The following is a 16,693-nucleotide window of genomic DNA, read 5'->3' on the forward strand; positions in this document are numbered from 1 at the left end:
TCCAGCTGGACCAGCGATACCAACAAGCAAACTGGGGGCAAAGAACAAGGGGGGACTCTTGGGGCAGCACAGCCTACCTGTCAGGGGGGCCCCAGCTGGCAGTGCATCGAGTCCTGCCCTGTGCTGGAAAACCTCATCTCCACACACGGCACCTTGCACAGCAGCTTCTGGAGTCTTTGTCTGGCAGCAGGCGACATTCCCAGGTCAGGGTCTACAGTGACATGGCTGGCCAAAGGACAGGCATCAGGACCCCTACCCTCAGTGAGGTACAACCCACAGGGACAAGGAAGGGTCCCTGCTGGGAGCTGACAGGCACACTGTCCTCTCTCACTTGCTGCCCGGCCTCCTCGACCAGAGCACGGTCTCGAGAGTTGGAGAGGCTGTCCCTGTCCTTCAGCTCATTGTCACTCACCTATAAGATGGCAACTCGGAGCGTCCCGAAGAAGAGGAGCAGGAGGAAAGCCGTGGGAGCCAGACAGGGGTGTGTCTGATCCCACGGATAGGTTCAGGGCAGGTGACGTGCGGGCTGGGTCCGGGAGTTGGCACACCTGAGGACCGAAAGGAAGGGTGGGAGACCCTGCTCAAGTGGGGAGGACAGCGGGGAGCTGGGACAGTCCCCGGTGAGCCTGCGGCGTGGACAGGACCGCCAGGCAGCGTTGGGGGCAAGGGAGGGTGGAGCTGAGGAGAGAGGCTGAGAATTCTGCACTGTGTTCTGGAATGTCGCACCCCCCCCCCCCGAGCTTGACTCCCACCAACCCAAAATTAAATATCTGAGCAGCCCCTGCAGCTCTGGGAACCGCAGGAATGGAAGGTAGTTGAAGGCAGAGGCAGCCCGCCCGACCTCTCTCCGGGAAGAGCCCCGCTGAGAGGGGCAGAGAGGTTGTGCACGCCTGTCCCCAGCATCGCAAATGGCCTCAGGACACTGGGCGGTTGTGCCCACTTCACATTCACTCCATGGCTACCCACCCGGGAGGCCAGGTTCTGGGGAAACAAAGGGCCACTTCAAAACCCATCATCTTCTCCTTCCCTCCTCTCCTTGCCCCATGCTCTGCAGGATGTAAATCCCGGAGCGGGGAGGGAGCCTGAGCTGAGGGTGGGAATCACGGACCCAGCTCCATCCATGGCTGCTGATGGAGCACTGGGGCACAGGGTGTGGAGATCCCTTCAGCCCATCAGCGCACAGAGTCCTTGCCATCTCCCAATTCTCTACAGCCTGGACCAGCCTCTGACTTCATGGAGACCTACTCTGGTCATCACCCTACATTCCAGAAGGAAACTTCTCCTCCCCCTCCTCCTCCTCTGGTTACCCAAGTTTGAAGTAGAGCCTCTGGGTTTTCAGGATTAAAGAGCAGTGGGAAAGCTGTGAACACATGAACTGACTGTTAAGAATACTCAGAAGGCCACAGACACCTGGGAAGGATGGTTTATTTTCCCCTGTAGTCTACTTACGATCCGCAGAGCCAGCTAGAAGGAACCCAGCCCTCCGCACTGGCTCATCAGGGCTGGAGTCCTGGCGGTAGGCTCTGGGCAGGTCGCTCTGCCTCTCTGAGTTTCCACTTCCTTGACCACAGAAGAGGGAACAGTGACACCCACTTCTCCAGACTGACGTGAGGGTGAAAGGCCGAGAAGCCCCAGGTACACGGGAAGTGCATGACCAGCTTCCGGTCCCTGGGTCAGCCCTGCAGGTGGGCCTCTTGTCCCTCTGTCCCTGCCTGGAGAGGCTTGTGAGGACATGGGACACATAACAATGAATGTTATTCTGGGGGCGTGGTGGGGTGGAGGGAAACATCAGAGTCATGGGTCATGCTATTATCCTCTCCTGCTTCTCTGAACTGGACGAAAGATGGGCTGAAAATGCATATTTGTGGGGACTGGTGCATGCCGGGAAGTGTTTCCAAGGGCCTCCCTGATACTTTCAGGAGGAGGCGCCCCAAGGGTTTCCTCTGGAGTCAGGGCTGCAAATGGCCTGAGAAGCCTCGTCCTTGCAAGAGGAAAGATGGAGGTGAGGTCCTGTGGAACCCAGTGGGTGGTGAGGCAACTTCACCTCCACGTGCGGGACCCCACTGCGTGGGAGTGAGGCACCCAGGAGTCCCGGGCAGGTGTCTGAGCCACTGACCTGGAAGAAAGGAGTCCGGCCTCTCAGGGAGGACAGGTGGAGCCAAACAGTGCCTCCCGGCCATTTGTATCTCTGTATCAGAGACTGGGAAACTGAGGCACAGAGAGAAAGGACACCCCCAGGCTGACACAACTCAACCTTTCTGAGGACTCAGACCCGGGGAAAATCCCAGCTCTGCCGCTTGCTTACCGCATGACCCTGATGGAGTGGCTCCCCCCTGCCTCAGTTTCCCCATCTGTAAGTTCAGATGCATCATTGCTTTCCTGTGCACCAGCTCTAAGAATGATGTCAAGCCCATGAAAGAGCCCCACTGGGTGTCTCGCACAAAACCGACCTTGATTACAATTACTATCCAGCTACAATGCTACTATTTGAATTTTCTCCCACGAAGCACTCTGTATTTGTTAAATAAGTTATTTTCCCCCAACATTTTACGATGAAAATTTCACACACACAGCAACGTCGGAAGGATTTTTAGTGAACGCCCATGTACTATAAGGGTAGAATGCTCCCTTCGGATGATCCTTGCTTTATCAATATCCACCCATTGTGCCATCTTATTTTTTGATGCACTGCAAGACAAACTGAAGACATCAGTCCAGTTTCCCCTAAGTCCTTTAGCATTTGCTGTTTTGGATGTGAAATTTACAGACAATGAAATGCACAAATCTTGAAAGTCATTTGAATTTTGACAAAGGCATATACCCGTGTCGCAGAAGCCCCCATCAGAACAGAAGATGTTATCATCATCCCAGAAAGATTCCTCATGACCCTTGTCAATCAGTCGCACCTCTACTCCCAGGAGGCCACCACTGTTCTGATTTTTTCCCACATGAATTTGTCTGCGGTAGCATTTCACATACTTGAAGACGTGACCCCGTAACACAGTACAGTGTGTACCTAGATCTGTTACCAACGGCTACAAGATAAATCACTGCAAAGTTCAGCTGCTTAAAACAACGCATTTCTGATTTCCCTGTTTCTGAAGGCTTGACTTGGTCCTCTTCGGGTTCCTACAGCTGTACCCGGCTCGTGGCTGGGGCCGCAGGGTCGCTTCTGGGTTCGATGGGGGGAGACCCGCTTCCAAGCTCATTCTAGTGGCTGTTGGCAGGCTCAGTTTCCCGAGGCTTGTTGGGGGCCTCATCCCCCCAGGGTGTTGGCCAGAGGAAGGCACCTTTCAATTCTTTGTCGGGTCGCCTCTCCATAGGGCCGCTCACAACATGGCAGCCAGCTCTCATTAGAGAAAGTGACATCGGACAATAGAGGACCGGTCTGGTGAAAGCCAGAAGCTTTTTGTGGCCTATTCTCAGAATGACATCCCCAGAGCTGAACTAGCTCAGGTGGGAGAAGTGACCCTCATTTGGTGGAAGAAGTGACCTGCATTTGCTATTGGTTGGGAAAAAGTCACCCGGTCCAGCCCACACGCAACGGGAAGGCACTGGGGCCTGGGGACCAGGAGACACGGTTGCTGTCAACTGGCCGAGCAGCTGCCTACAGCTCTCTCAGGTGGGACACCGTGGCCTGCCCATCACCAGCCAGATTAGCCCTCGTGGCAGCTCTCTCTAAACGTACATCCAGCTCTGGGAAAAGACCACGGTGCCCGACCTGGGTCTGTGTCCCTCACCGGCCTCACAGGAAGTTGCTCCTCCCTCGCCCAAAGCGGACTAGAGCCTTGATGTCCTGACTTTTGCCTCTGCCTTCCTCAGGAAGAAGTGCTTATGGGGAACACCCCAGTGGGGTGCCCTGGGGCAGGGGTGAGGCTCTCACCTCCTCCTGCTATTAGCTGGAAAGTCCTGGTGACTCTGTTTGTCCAGGAGACTTCTCGTCATTGTCAGCACCAGCACAGCGTGCTGTCCCCTCACTGGCCCTGAGAGGGTGACTCCGGGCCTGGGCTCTGGTCACTCAGTGGGCTGATGGCAGTGGGCTGATGGGCTGATGACTCTTGTCCCAACTGCCCGTACCTTCACAAGAGACACAGGAGGCAGGACACAAATCACCATGTGGGAACAGAGCACAGAATGAGATCCAGTCTGTGACCTGCCCCCGGCCTTGATGGGTAGGAGAGCAGGCTCCCTCCCGGGGACTGCGACCTCGGAGAGCCTGGACTGGGGGTTCGGTCCGAGCTGTGCTTTCTGTTATTGTAAATAGGAGGGAAATGGCCAGAGAAGGCAGCAGAGGACTAGAGGACCAGGCAGAGAGACAGATGGACAGAGACACCCAGACAGAAAGGGAGGAGTGAGCATAAGAGAGCCCGAGGGACAAGGGAAGGAAGAGACTGAAACAGAGCCCCTGGGGGGAACCTCCCTCCGGCACCTCCCTCTGGAACCTCCCTCTGGACTCCTGCTGCCACATCCTCCAGGGGTTACATCTTGGCCGAAGACAAGGAGACCCCAGAAGCCGCCAGCTGGCCCCCTGCCCTGCCACGCGCAGCAGGAGCTGGCTTGGGTCCCCCGGCAGCTGCGCAGGGGGAACGAAGACCTGATCACTTGGGAAGAGGGCACAGCCCGGCGGGCACCGCACCCACCTCAGGATGGCCGCCTGCGCGCAACAGGTGTGGAGGGAGGCGTCCCAGCCCAGGAGCTCAGAGCATAAAGAACCACTTCTCTATTCTCCCAGAATCAGTGCAGTCACTCCTGGGGCTGTTCCCACCACCCAGGGTTTGCCTTGGGCGGATCATTGGCCCCTTGAGCCTGTGGAACTCCATGGCTCAATCCTTCTAGACTGCTGGTTCTTGGCCAGGAGGATGTTCCCCTCGGGGTCAGACCACAACCCAGTCCCCACCCGCGTGGAGCTCAGGGCTCATCTGCTGGAGGGACTGGACATGCCTCACCCTTCCCACCTGTCTTCCTCCCTCCCTCCCCTCCCCTCCCTCCTCCTCCTCCCTCCGCTTTGGGCTTTTGGAAATAAAAGCCAGGAGGTGCTGAGCACCATCAGGGAAAGCCACACACCGCCCCTGAGGCACAAGAGTGTCAAAAACACAGGGAGGGGAATGGAAAGGGGAGGAGGCCAAAAATCCCATCGATGAGCTCCCCACGAGCTTGCCTAGTACTTGCCCACCATCACATCCAAGGGAGGGGCTGCACGGGCTCGAAGAAGGTGCAGCAGCTGTGGAAAGAGCAGGGCAGCTCCTCCAGGGACTGGACGGGGACTGGACAGGGACTAACCGTGTGGCACAGCGATCCAACTCACGGCCGCGCACACAAAACCCTGCCCACAGAGACTCAAGCCCACATCTGCACACCGTGAGCGTGACAGCCTGACTCCTCGCAGCCGAAGGCGGAAACTCCCCAGGTGTTTCCCTCAACAAAGAACCAGAACCTGGTCCGGCTGCCGGCCAGTGATCATGCAGCCGAAAGACGGAAGGAAACCGACATGCGGTCCGCGGTCTGACGCACATGAACCTTGAGGACCTGATGCTCAGTGAAGTAAGCCAGTGGCAAAAGGACGAACCCCAGGTGATTTCACTTCCAGGAGTCAAGGCCAAGGAGACAGAAAGCAGGATGGGGCAGGGGAGGGGACGGGGAGTTGCTGGGAGAAATGAACAATTTTGGAGATGGATGCTGGTGCCCGTTGCACAGGGGTGTGAGCACGAATGCCTCTTGAGTGTAAACTCAAAAATGGTTACGATGGTAAGTTTGAGGTATATTTTACCCCAATACAAAAATATACAGGGCTCATTCAAAAACACAGTGATTGGGGCGCCTGGGTGGCTCAGTGGGTTAAGCCGCTGCCTTCGGCTCGGGTCATGATCTCAGGGTCCTGGGATCGAGCCCCGCATCGGGCTCTCTGCTTAGCAGGGAGCCTGCTTCCTCCTCTCTCTCTGCCTGCCTCTCTGCCTGCTTGTGATCTCTCTCTGTCAAATAAATGAATAAAATCTTTAAAAAAAAAAAAAAAAAACACAGTGATTTGCTGAGCGAGACTCAGCAGAGCGTGGGGACAGCCTGGAGGGGCAGGATGTTTCCCAACGTGGCAAAGGTGGGGCTTGCAGGCTGAGGACCACAGAGCCCGGTGAAGGAGGCAGGAGTCAGGGGGACGGAGAGGAAGCCGCGCTGATAGTTGGGGGCACAAGGAGGCCCAAAGCATCCATGAGGGAGCCTCGCCTGGGTCGGGCAGGCAGGGACAGGGTCAGAGCGCATTTCCAGGCACAGAGTCAAAGGGGACCTAGGGTCAAAACTGGCAGGGAGACTATGAGCAGCCTTCCAGGGCAATGAGGGCAGACGTGTGGGTGGGGTGCAGCCCACCCCTACCACCCGCATCCCTGGCAGGTCCCTTCCCCTCTCGGATGGGCTTGCCAGATTCAGCCAACAAAAATTCAAATTTCAGATAAACAACAGATCACTTTTTGGTGTCCATGTGTCCCCAATATTGCACACTTCCACTAAAAAATTATCTGCCGTTTAAAATTTAACTGTGAAGGGGCACCTGGGTGGCTCAGTGGGTTAATCCTCTGCCTTCGGCTCAGGTCATGGTCTCAGGGTCCTGGGATAGAGCCCCGAATCGGGCTCTCTGCTCGGCAGGGAGCCTGCTTCCTCCTTTCTCTCTCTGCCTGCTTCTCTGCCTACTTGTGATCTCTGTCAAATAAATAAATAAAAATCTTTTTTAAAATGATAAAATAAAATAAAATTTAACTGTGAAATTCAAATTTAACCGTGAGTCCTACGTTATCTGTCCTCCCTACTGTCTGAAGGTTTGCTGACACCTCTGCACGGCTGTGTCCCTCTCCTCCTTCAGGCCTTGGCTCACAGGACTCTTTCCTGGGGAGCTATCCCTGACCTCCCGGGTGGAAGGACCCTCCCACTCCCCTGTTCCTCCCAGGCTGCAGAATTGCTCATGTGTCTGTTCACTCTTTATTAAACGTCCCCCCATGCTGAGATGCCGGCTCATGGGGGCCGGGACCTGTCACTACATCCCAGCACCTGACACAGGCCTCCCACATAGACTTGCACCTAGATGCTCAACCAATGCTTTCTGCAGGATGGAAGGGATGTCTCCTGGAGGGGCAGTCGAGGAAGGGAAGCGGAGGATGTGGGGGGCCTGCGGGCCCTATGGCTTTGCCGTGGCTGCCCACCTTGCCGCCTCTGGTTGGTGGCTTGTCCACCATCTTCTGGGCCTTGGGCTGCCTCTGTCCAGGAAACAGCCTTGTTGGCTGCGCCCTTCCCCACAGGACCAGCCTCCCGTCCACGCAGTCCCAAGGCAGCCGCGTTCCCATGGCAACAGCAATCTGAGGTCACAGCGCAGGCCACCGGAGGAGGCCTCCCTCCTGGAAGGCCACCACTGAGTCAGAATCTGATTCTCATTACAGCCATAATAGTGGCTTTGCATAATGGTACATGCATTACTGCCTAATGTGCCGGTGCGTAGTTGGTTAAAATTCATGAATTCAGGTCAAAGGAAAAAGTGCTGATGGCTGAATTTTGTCCTTCCCTTCCAGAGTTCTCGGGTCGTTGTTTTTTTAAGTCGTTCTCTCTCCTTGGCAGCAAACTTGCTTTTAATCCCATTATTAACGGGTAAGGGAGAGGAAAGCAAAGCAGCGCTCTGCCCCCCAGGGGCCCTAGAGGGGACGGTCACCCCTGCATTGCCTCCCTGTGTGACCCAGAGCATACCATTCTGTCTCTCCGCACCTCAGCTGCCTCAGGTAGAGAAATGAGGGACGGGTTTAGCTGGTTTTCAAAGTCTCTTCTGCTCCCAAAACACAAGCACGCAGCTGACATTTGCTGAGGCTCGGCCTGGCACCAAGCTCTGGGCTGGGAGGAGGGGCTGTGGGCGCTGTCGGGAGGCTGGGACTGTCAGGAAGCAGAGAAAGCCATGGAGCAGCAGGGGAGGCTTCCTGGAAGAAGTGACATTTGAGATGAGGCCTGAAAGGATATTAAGAGTTACTGGGGTGCCTGGGTGGCTCAGTGGGTTAAAGCCTCTGCCTTCGGCTCAGGTCATGATCTCAGGGTCCTGGGATTGAGCCCCCGCATCAGGCTCTCTGCTCAGCAGGGAGCCTGCTTCCTCCTCTCTCTCTGCCTGCCTCTCTGTCTGCTTGTGGTCTCTGTCAAATAAATAAACAAAACTTAAAAAAAAAAAAAAGTGTTAGCCAGGGGCAGGGGAGAAAGGGAACAGGAGAGGATAGTGGGTGATCCTGGTCCTACAGAACCCTGGGTACAAGCTCAGGTGTTCAGGGCCATGGCAGTGTTTAGGCAGAGCTGGGAGAGAGAGTAAATGGGTGCTCACTCAGCCAAGGGGCAACCACCACAAGGCCTGTGGCCCCCAACACAAGTCCCACCAGCAGCGGGGCCCGAGCCCCCTGAGTGAGGCCCATATGGACAGAACCACAGGCAGGGCCACGCCAGAATCTCCTCTGTGGCCCCAGCCCACAGCTGGCTCAGGATCTGTGAGCTGCCGTTAGTCACTTTGTCGTCCTCACGGGATTGGTGGACGGGACAAAGCCAGAGCGTGCCTGAGGCCTCCGGTCCATCAGCTGAGCGGGGCCCCGCACACCTGCCTCTCCTGACCCAGACCTGGACCCTCCCTGTGGCTCGTAGTTGGGCGTGGTGACAGGCAGAGAGAGAGGTGTGGGCTGGGGGTAGAGCTGCAGGCTGGGCAGCACACAGGGGACCCTCAGAGGGAGGGAAAGGCCTGGGGAAGGGCAGCGGAGGACACGCCTGGCTGTCAGCCAGCGTTTGGGATACGTGGAGTCTGAGGCACAAGGCGGGGGAGGCCAGCAGCTCTGTCTCAAAGGTTTGGGAGAGGAGGGGCTGGAGCCAGGGGGCTCCCTAGGAGCCAGGGCTCCACAGGGACCTCTAGGCCCGAGATCGCCAGCTGGGCAGTGAAACCAGGCCTCACAGCTGAGGAATGAGGTTCAGGGTGGGCCGCTGGCTGCCCCGGGCCTCGTGGTTCAGACAGGCCTGGGCCACACTCGGGCTCGGGCCCTGGCCTGCTCTGTAGAGGGCCTGCCCTGCCCAGCTTCCTCCTGGGAAAATGGGGGTACGATCCCTGTCTGGGTGAGGGCAGGCAGTCCAGCAGCTCTGGCCAGGCCTGCTGTCGCAGACCCAGGCATCCCAACAGGCGAGGGTCCCACACTCAGGAGCCCCCGCTCTGCCCTCCCTCCCGGTATCCTGCGGCTTTGTCTCCAGGGAGGCAGACGCCCCCTTATCCCGGTAGAAAGGCCTCTACGGCCTCCCCCGAGACACCCGGGGCAGGAAAGCCCAAGGCTCTGAGCAGTCACCTTGAGTGGAGCATCAGGGACCCTCTGGAACCTGGATGGTGATTTCTCTATTAGCTCCGAGAGCAGCAGCGGCCACCAGAAAGGGATCACAAGGCAAAAACAGGGAGCACAGGGGCGAGAGGACAAAGGGTAGCCTTAGCTCACCCCATTCTCCAGAGTGGGCGGGACCCCAGAGATGGAGGTGCAGCACTGGAGGTCATACCCCATCCCAAGGTCCCTGTGTCCCTGCCCAGCCATGCCACCAAGGAGAGAAAGGACACATAAGGGGGAAAGGGGGACAAGAGGCCCAGACAAGGTGGTGGGGATGGGCAGGCCCTCTAGCCACCAGCTCAGATGTTCTACTCTCACAGCCCTTTGATGCCCACTCTCCGGACCTCTCTGGGCCTCTTGCCTCACCTAGGAGGGCAGCAATGACAACAGCCCTTTCCAGGGACAAAACCCCAGCCCCGGTGTATTCCCTCCTCCCAGCAAGTGCATGGCAACCTTCCTCGGGCACTTTGTCCCTTTCCTGCTCTTAGGCAGGAGTGTCACCCCCATCCCTGGATCCCAGTGCTCAGGCCTGACCAATCAGAGCGTGGCAACTCCGTGGCACATACCCAAGCCAACCGATGAGAGTCCATGGACTTGGCTGGACTGTCAGGGAGGGAAGCTTTCATCCATCGGGGGATGGGTAGACAGGCCCTAAGCCTGGGTTGCCGGTAACCACTAGAAGAGGAGGGCAGTAAATGTAAAGGGAAGCAGATCCAAGAGGCGAAGAGAGACTGTGTCCTAGTAACATAGTTGGAGCGCTTGATCCGACTATACCTGAAGCCAACACCATCTCTCAAACCACTAAGTTGTTTTTTTCTTCTTTTTTTCTTTCTTCTTTCTTTTCCTTCTCTCACTCTCTCTGGCTTTTTTCTTTTATTGTTAAGCTCATTCAAGTTGGGCTTTTGTCTTTTGCAGCCAAGAGAATCCTAATAATACCTAGAATATGAATTTCATTAACAGTGCCAAGAGTGAGTCAACTATGAATTACTCCTGTGTGACCCTACCACACAGGCCCAGCATCGTAGCCACAGGACCAGAGCGTGAGAGCTAGGCTCCACCTCCTCCCCAGCCCAGCAGAACCCAGCCAGGAGAAGACCCTCCCATGGGGTAGTTTTCTAGGTCCTAGACACCCTAAGCCCGGCAGCTGGAGCCTGATGGAGAACCTCTCACCACCCCACCCCGGGAAACCCCCAGCTCAGCACCCACCCCATGAAAGAAAGAATAGCACAGGCACACAGAAAGTTTCTGAAATAGGCTTCTGGGTTTTTATTCAAAACAACATGGTGGCAGCTGCCACTTGGTTTCTCTACGCCTGGGCCATCTGGGCCAGCAGGGACCAGTGCCGTCAGCAACTAGGAGGGAAGTTCATTCACACCGTAGAAACTGTACAGCCACTCGGAGTGGGATAGTCACGGTGGCGGGCCCGGGCTGAGGGCTTCCTGGAGGTGGCAGCTTCTGCCTCCTCCCCAGGCCCTAGCCAAGCCAGGCTCCACCAGGAACACGGATTATTGCACAAAGACAAAAAGAGTATGTGTATCTGGGCTAAAGAGCAGCTTCTAAGACCCCAAGCCCTTACACAGCGCAGCAAAGAGGGCCGGAGGTGGCCCTAGAAAACAGAAGGCTCTGAGGGAAGGATCTGGGGGGGAAGACAGGCCAGTGGGCTGGTACTGTGCACGCTTCATCCTTTGGGGAGCTACCAGGGGCAAAGAAGGTTGGGCAGGGGACAGGAAGAGCATTTGGCCAGGGTGGGCCACGGCCCCATCGGGTCTCGGGTCCATCTGTGCAGATGCCTGCCAGCCACCACTCGGCACAGCCCCGCAAGCCGATGGCTTGGGGTGTCCGACACCAAGTTCCCCTCTCTCCCCGGGGCCAGATCTGTGGGATTTAGGGTACGTTTGTGCTTTTGTGATGAACAGGTCACAGGGTCAGGAGAGCAGAGGGGCCATTCAGCCAACCCCCATTCATTCTGGCTTGTCCTAGCCAGCCGATCACGGCTTCCCGGACCCCCTAACTCCTGTAGCTCCCAGAAACAAAGCCCAGTGCCTGGGAACAGTACCTGGAGCCCCCCACCTCACCCCGGGGAATAAAACCCCTTCTCCCTCGACCACAGCCCCTCCCACCCCAGAGCAAGCTTCTCTCTACCTTCAGCCGATCCCACTTCTAGACTCACCCCGCTCTGTCCGGCTCGGCTTCACTAGGGCCAGTCCCTTTGCCTAGACCATCCTCCCCACGTGTCTGCTCATTCTGCGACCACAAGGCTGAGGGTAAAAGGATGGCTTCATGTCGCACACACCAGGGCATGTTCCCTGCCCAGGCACCCATCACCTGGTGACGCCAGAAACGTCACTTCCTTGGACTGTGCCTAGCCACAGCCATGCACACTGCTAGGGGCTGCCGCGCAGATTAAAAAAGACGACACCCAGGCCCGGAAAATGGACGCTGTTGAGAGTGTCAGAGACCAAACCCTTGAACCCCAATCGGTCCTCTACTCAGACTTTCTAAGTCCCATGTCCCTCTTCTGGTTCCAGCACACACGTCCCTCTGGAAACGTGCTGACTTGCACACCTAATGTGCGTGTGGGCGCCCCCTCCAGCCACGATAGCTCGGGCCCAGTGCCAGGCTGGGAGGGAGGGTGAGGCCGATCTACCCGGGGCCTCTTCTTCCCCGGAGAAGCTCCCCCCGTCCCAAAACAGCAGGGCAAGGGACGCAGCACAAGGCTCGCAGGAGCAGGGAGCTTGGGACTTGGGCCCAGCCTCCCCCAACCCCACTGAGGAGCTGCCAGAAGCTGAAGAGGACAGGACCCCAGGTCCAGCTGCTCCCTGAGAGGGAGGGCTCAGACAGTCCTCCCGCTGGAGGCTGCCATCCTGGGAGGGGGTTCAGCGCTCGGGCATCTCCTCGCTGTCCACACAGCGGTCCACCATCCACACTTCCGGGGGAGGAGAGCCAAACTCCGGAGGCTGAAGGGCTGACGCAGGTCTGACCTCCACGCTGGCCCAACCCCACGGGGCCAGCGGAGACCCACATGCAGGTTTTGCCTTCTGAACCCACGCCTTCTGACCACGGGGCACACTTTTTCATACTCCCCACACCCAGGTGCTGGCCCCCTACAGAACTCCAGGGCACTGAGGTATCCCCAGCTGGCCACTTCAAATTCTCCAGGCCTCAGTTTCCTCATGCGGGAAGTGGGCCTACCCACCTTTCCCCACTCCCCACACCAGCTCTGAAGGGCTCTGCAGACCACAAAGGCTGAGTCACTCGCTGCCTCATGCCCAGGCCCCAAGCACCCAGAAGGTCCCCGGAGCCCATGCAAACTCTCAGTCCCTCAGGACCACTCACCAGCCCGGCCTGAAGGCAAGTTTCTTTAAGGTCAGGGTTTGGGAATGAGGACAAGGGCCCCTCCGCAGGGCCCCGGTGAAGCCATCTGAGGGGAACTCACCAAGGCAAAGGACCCGGGTTATTGCTCGAAGTGTAGCATTTCCTGAACTGGCAGCCTTTCCCACCCCAGGACCCCGTGGGTGTGCAGACCAACGGCCTCTACCTTTACCTTCCCAACCGGCTTCTTTAAAGTGACCTTAAGCCCACTCACTTCTGAAGACTTCCCCTTGACCTAAGCAATATCTGTGAAATCATGGGTTCGGTGTACAGTTTATTTCTTAATAAATACCGAAAAAAATGCGTAACTATTCAACGAAAAAAATACCCATCTGTGAACCCATTTGGGAAGCACAGCTAGAGTAAAACCTGATCTGCAGCCTGGGAAAGTGGTGGGGGGAGGAGAGCGAGGCTGGTCCCAGGACTAGACAGGTGACCCCATCTGGGCTTAGAATCCTGTTGAATCTGCTCTCCCCTGAACTCCACTGGAGGGGGACAGACCTGCCCAGGGGCCCGGGGGAGCATGACCTCCCGGAATGACCATGGCTCAGTGCCCACCTGGCGGATGGATAAAAGGTGGCATGTAATGGCCACCACTGACTGCATTCGTCCAGGGCGCCCGCAGTGGAGCCTAGCCGGCACAGACCAGGCTGGTACCCTTGACTTCCAAGCTTCTGCACGCCCCGCTCAATACCCTTTACCCTTCCTCTCTCCTGCTGCCTCCATGCCTGCCCTTGGCCTCCCTGGGGGGCAAAGCCATCGCAGACTCTCCCCACCCCCACCCCTGGAAGTTCCCTACCCACTGGCTGAAGACCCTGCCCAGCCCTGGAGCTACCCTCCACCCCCCACCCCTGCCCTAAGAAAGTACGACTATTCCCCCCTGGTTTTCCTAAAGAAAGACATCTAACTGGTTGACTAAGAGTGTGCTCTGGGGCATCTACAAAAGACTGTTCACGACAACTAGACAGTCAGGAACAAGACAGACACCCCAATACGTGGGGGGAGGATCTTAGCGGCGTTTCTTCTTTAAAGGAAAAAAAACGCACCCTGAATTTCACCTCTTCTTCTGAGCCTGTCTCCCCGGCCACGGTAACTTCAGAGGCCTGAGAGCTTCTCCCAAGCTACTCCCAGCCCCGGGCTGGGGGAGATACCAAAGAGCTCGGCTGCTGACGCCCCAGCTGGACCATCCGCCCTGGGGTAGGTCTGGCCTGGGTCCGAAGCATCCGGCAAAAGCCCTATATCTGGGCACCAGCCTGCAACCCGCCCCACCTCCAACTGTAGCACTTTCTGGAAATCATAAGCTCTCAGTAAAAAAAATAAATAAATATATATGTCTGTCTCTCTCTATATATATGCATATATATATGTATATGTATATGCACGGGAAGGACCACGGCTGGGGTCCACGGCCAGGGCCACGGCTGGGCCTCGGTGAACCCAGACCCTGCTCAAGCCCACCCTCTCGGCGGCCCGGCGCTGGCTGGCTGGCCCCTGCGCGACGCCCAGGTTGTGGCCAAAGTATTGCTGCCTGCCCCCTGGCTCCTGAGGTAAAAGACGGTGGGACGGGGCGTCCGGCTGGGCCCCTGCGGCCCTCATCTCTTCCGCTTGCTGGCCGCGTCGGCCGGCTGCAGCTCCGCCGGGCCTGGCTGCGGCTCGGGGGGCGCCGAGGGGGCCCCGCCCGCGTCCTTGCTGCGGTCCGCCGCCCAGGAGGGGCTCCGGGCCAGGCCGCGGGGCCGGGCGGGGTTGCGCGGGCGGCCGGGGCCGGGGCCGGCGGCCAGGCTGCTGGTGCTGCTGAACCTGCGGGCCGGCGGGAGCCCCGGCGGCGGCGGCGGCGGCCCGAACAGCGACGTGAGCGACAGGCTGCTGAGCGTCTCCGAGTGCTCGCTGCCCGCGCCCCCGCCGCCCGCGCCGCCGCGGCCGCCCGCGCCCTCCTCGTCCGAGGGGTCCATGGAGTCGTGGTGGGTGCAGCCCGGGCTGGTGGAGCCGCCGCTGCTGTGGCTGCGCTGGTGCGCCCGCAGCCCGCGCAGGCTGAACAGGCCCCGGCCCCGCAGGCTGAGCCGGCGGCGGGCGGCGGGCGACAGGCCGGCTCGGGGGCCAGGGGCGGGGGCCGGGGGCCCCAGGGCGCGCCGGGGACTGTCGCTCAGGGTCAGGCTGTCCTCCAGCGTGGTCTGCAGGCTGCCCGCCGAGCTGCTGCGGCTGGCCTCCAACGACGTGTCGCTCCCTGTGGCCTGGGGGTGGTGGGGGGAGGGGACGGCAAGGGGGGGCAGCTGAGGGCCCGCAGCAGGTGTCCCCCGTTTGCCGCTGGGGCAGGCTGTCCCTCCCAGAGACACAGGCACAGCAGCCCCTCTGATCCCTCGGGAGCTCCCTTCAGAATGCACCCAGGACCCCACGGCCCTTCCACTACATCACCACCCATCCCAGCCTCTGGGTGGCCTTTGTCAGTGGTCACTGGGAGTGGCCTCCTGCTGCGATCCCTGTGCCCACCCCCCCCCCCCCCTCCCCCCCCGCTTACTTAAACACACTCACGTGGTGGCCCGAGAACCCCATTCCAGCCCTCTGGGACCTTTCTTCTCACCATCCTCCCCTCGCTCTCCCCCTCCCCCCAGGACCCCTCAGCCCTGGCCCCAGGCTGCCTGGAAATCTCTTCCCCAGACATCCATGTACCTCACCCCTCACTGCCTTCCCAGCACCTAGAACTGCCCCCCCACCACCCATAGTCCCTTCCTGGGGCAATGTTCTCCCGCCCAGGTATCACTCTCAAATAGATGATTTTCACGCACTTACTTTGGCTTACCCTCTCCTCTCGCACCCCTGCAACACATACACTGAACAGTACAGCGTAAGCCACGGGGCAGGGATTTTGTATCTGTTGCCCCCAAGCCTCACACACAGCCAGGCACCTAGCTGGGACCAGCAGCTGGGCTAGCGCTGGACCAGCTCTGCTTCCACCATATACACAGGAGCTGGGGCAGCTCCTGTTTCTCCGAGCTCTGGGGCTACGGGCTCTGAGTAGCCTTTCTGCTCTGTGCTTCGTACCCTCTGTATGCCCAGGAGGCAGCCCCAGCCAGTGCAGTACTGGTGGCCGTGTAGGCCAGACCTCCCTTCTCCCAGACCTGCCCCTCCTTCTCCACCTGGACATCAAGGCCCCTCTCAGATACAACCCCCCCCCCAGCAGGAAAGCTCTTGGAGATGAGGAGGTGCCCATACCTGCCGGAGGAGGCTGCAGTTGACACTCGGCGACCGTAGGGATGCCCAGGAGCCCTGCAGGGCGATCTTGGGGAGGGTCCCAGTGCCAGGGCCCTTCTCCTGCCCTTTCTGGCTAGCAGACACAGCAGGGTGAAAGAACTCGGCGGGCATTGGCAGGAGAGGGCTGGAGGCATCCGGGGAGAAGGGCCTCGGGGGTGCAGCTGGGGAAGGAGGAGAGGGGGCTGGGGAGTGGGCTGGGGCTGGTGGGCCCCTGGAGGATGCCTTCTAGACCCGCAGGCAGGAGGCTTCCTGCCAAACAGGCTGTGGGACTGTGGGTAAATCTCTGAGAGTTGATGTCTCCATTGCGAAAGCCAGAAAGAAATACTGAGCCAGCCGCTCTGATTCCTGGCCACTGGGCAAAGACAAGCTTTTGGAGCCAGTAGACCCAGGCTCAAGGACCCTTGAGCTCCTTCCTCTTCAAAAGAGGGATCCCAGGCTGGATAACTGGAATGTCTCCAGCGGGAGTGGGGGGAGGTTCCTGTTCTGTGTTGTCTTATTGTTTAAGGACTATACAAATGAAGAGTTAACTAAAGGGGATAGGCTTTTACTCAATCAGAGTGGCTCTTGGGTCCTGCATCCTCACTCTGGTCCAGGAAGCCTGGGGTCTTGGCACCTCAGCCACCAACACCACTGGCTTTAAGGAGAGTCCTTAGAAAAGTCACTCTACCCCCAGCTCCTGGAAGGAGCTCGATGCCAGGCCTTCCAGAAAGCACCTCGGG

The 16,693-nt window shown here is 58.6% G+C and overlaps 1 protein-coding gene across 3 annotated transcripts in view; it reads right to left on the reverse strand.

Annotated features, from left to right (window-relative positions):
- Positions 1 to 13,344: 13,344 nt before the first annotated feature.
- The window catches only part of CACNA1I (calcium voltage-gated channel subunit alpha1 I), a 113,482-nt gene continuing 110,133 nt past the window's right edge, over positions 13,345 to 16,693 (reverse strand). For 2 of the 3 annotated variants that reach the window (XM_032882958.1, XM_032882957.1), the window contains 2 exons: positions 15,936 to 16,135; positions 13,345 to 14,956 (listed from right to left, as the gene is read on the reverse strand). In XM_032882958.1, the coding sequence (XP_032738849.1) occupies positions 14,321 to 14,956; positions 15,936 to 16,135 (836 nt within the window). In that variant the 3' untranslated portion in view covers positions 13,345 to 14,320. The remainder of the gene's footprint in view (positions 14,957 to 15,935; positions 16,136 to 16,693) is intronic. The other variant, XM_032882956.1, reaches the window with a different exon arrangement.

The sequence above is a fragment of the Lontra canadensis genome, unplaced genomic scaffold, assembly GCF_010015895.1.
Source record: "Lontra canadensis isolate GAN:19392208 unplaced genomic scaffold, GSC_riverotter_1.0 scaffold84, whole genome shotgun sequence".
Taxonomy (NCBI): Eukaryota; Metazoa; Chordata; class Mammalia; order Carnivora; family Mustelidae; genus Lontra; species Lontra canadensis.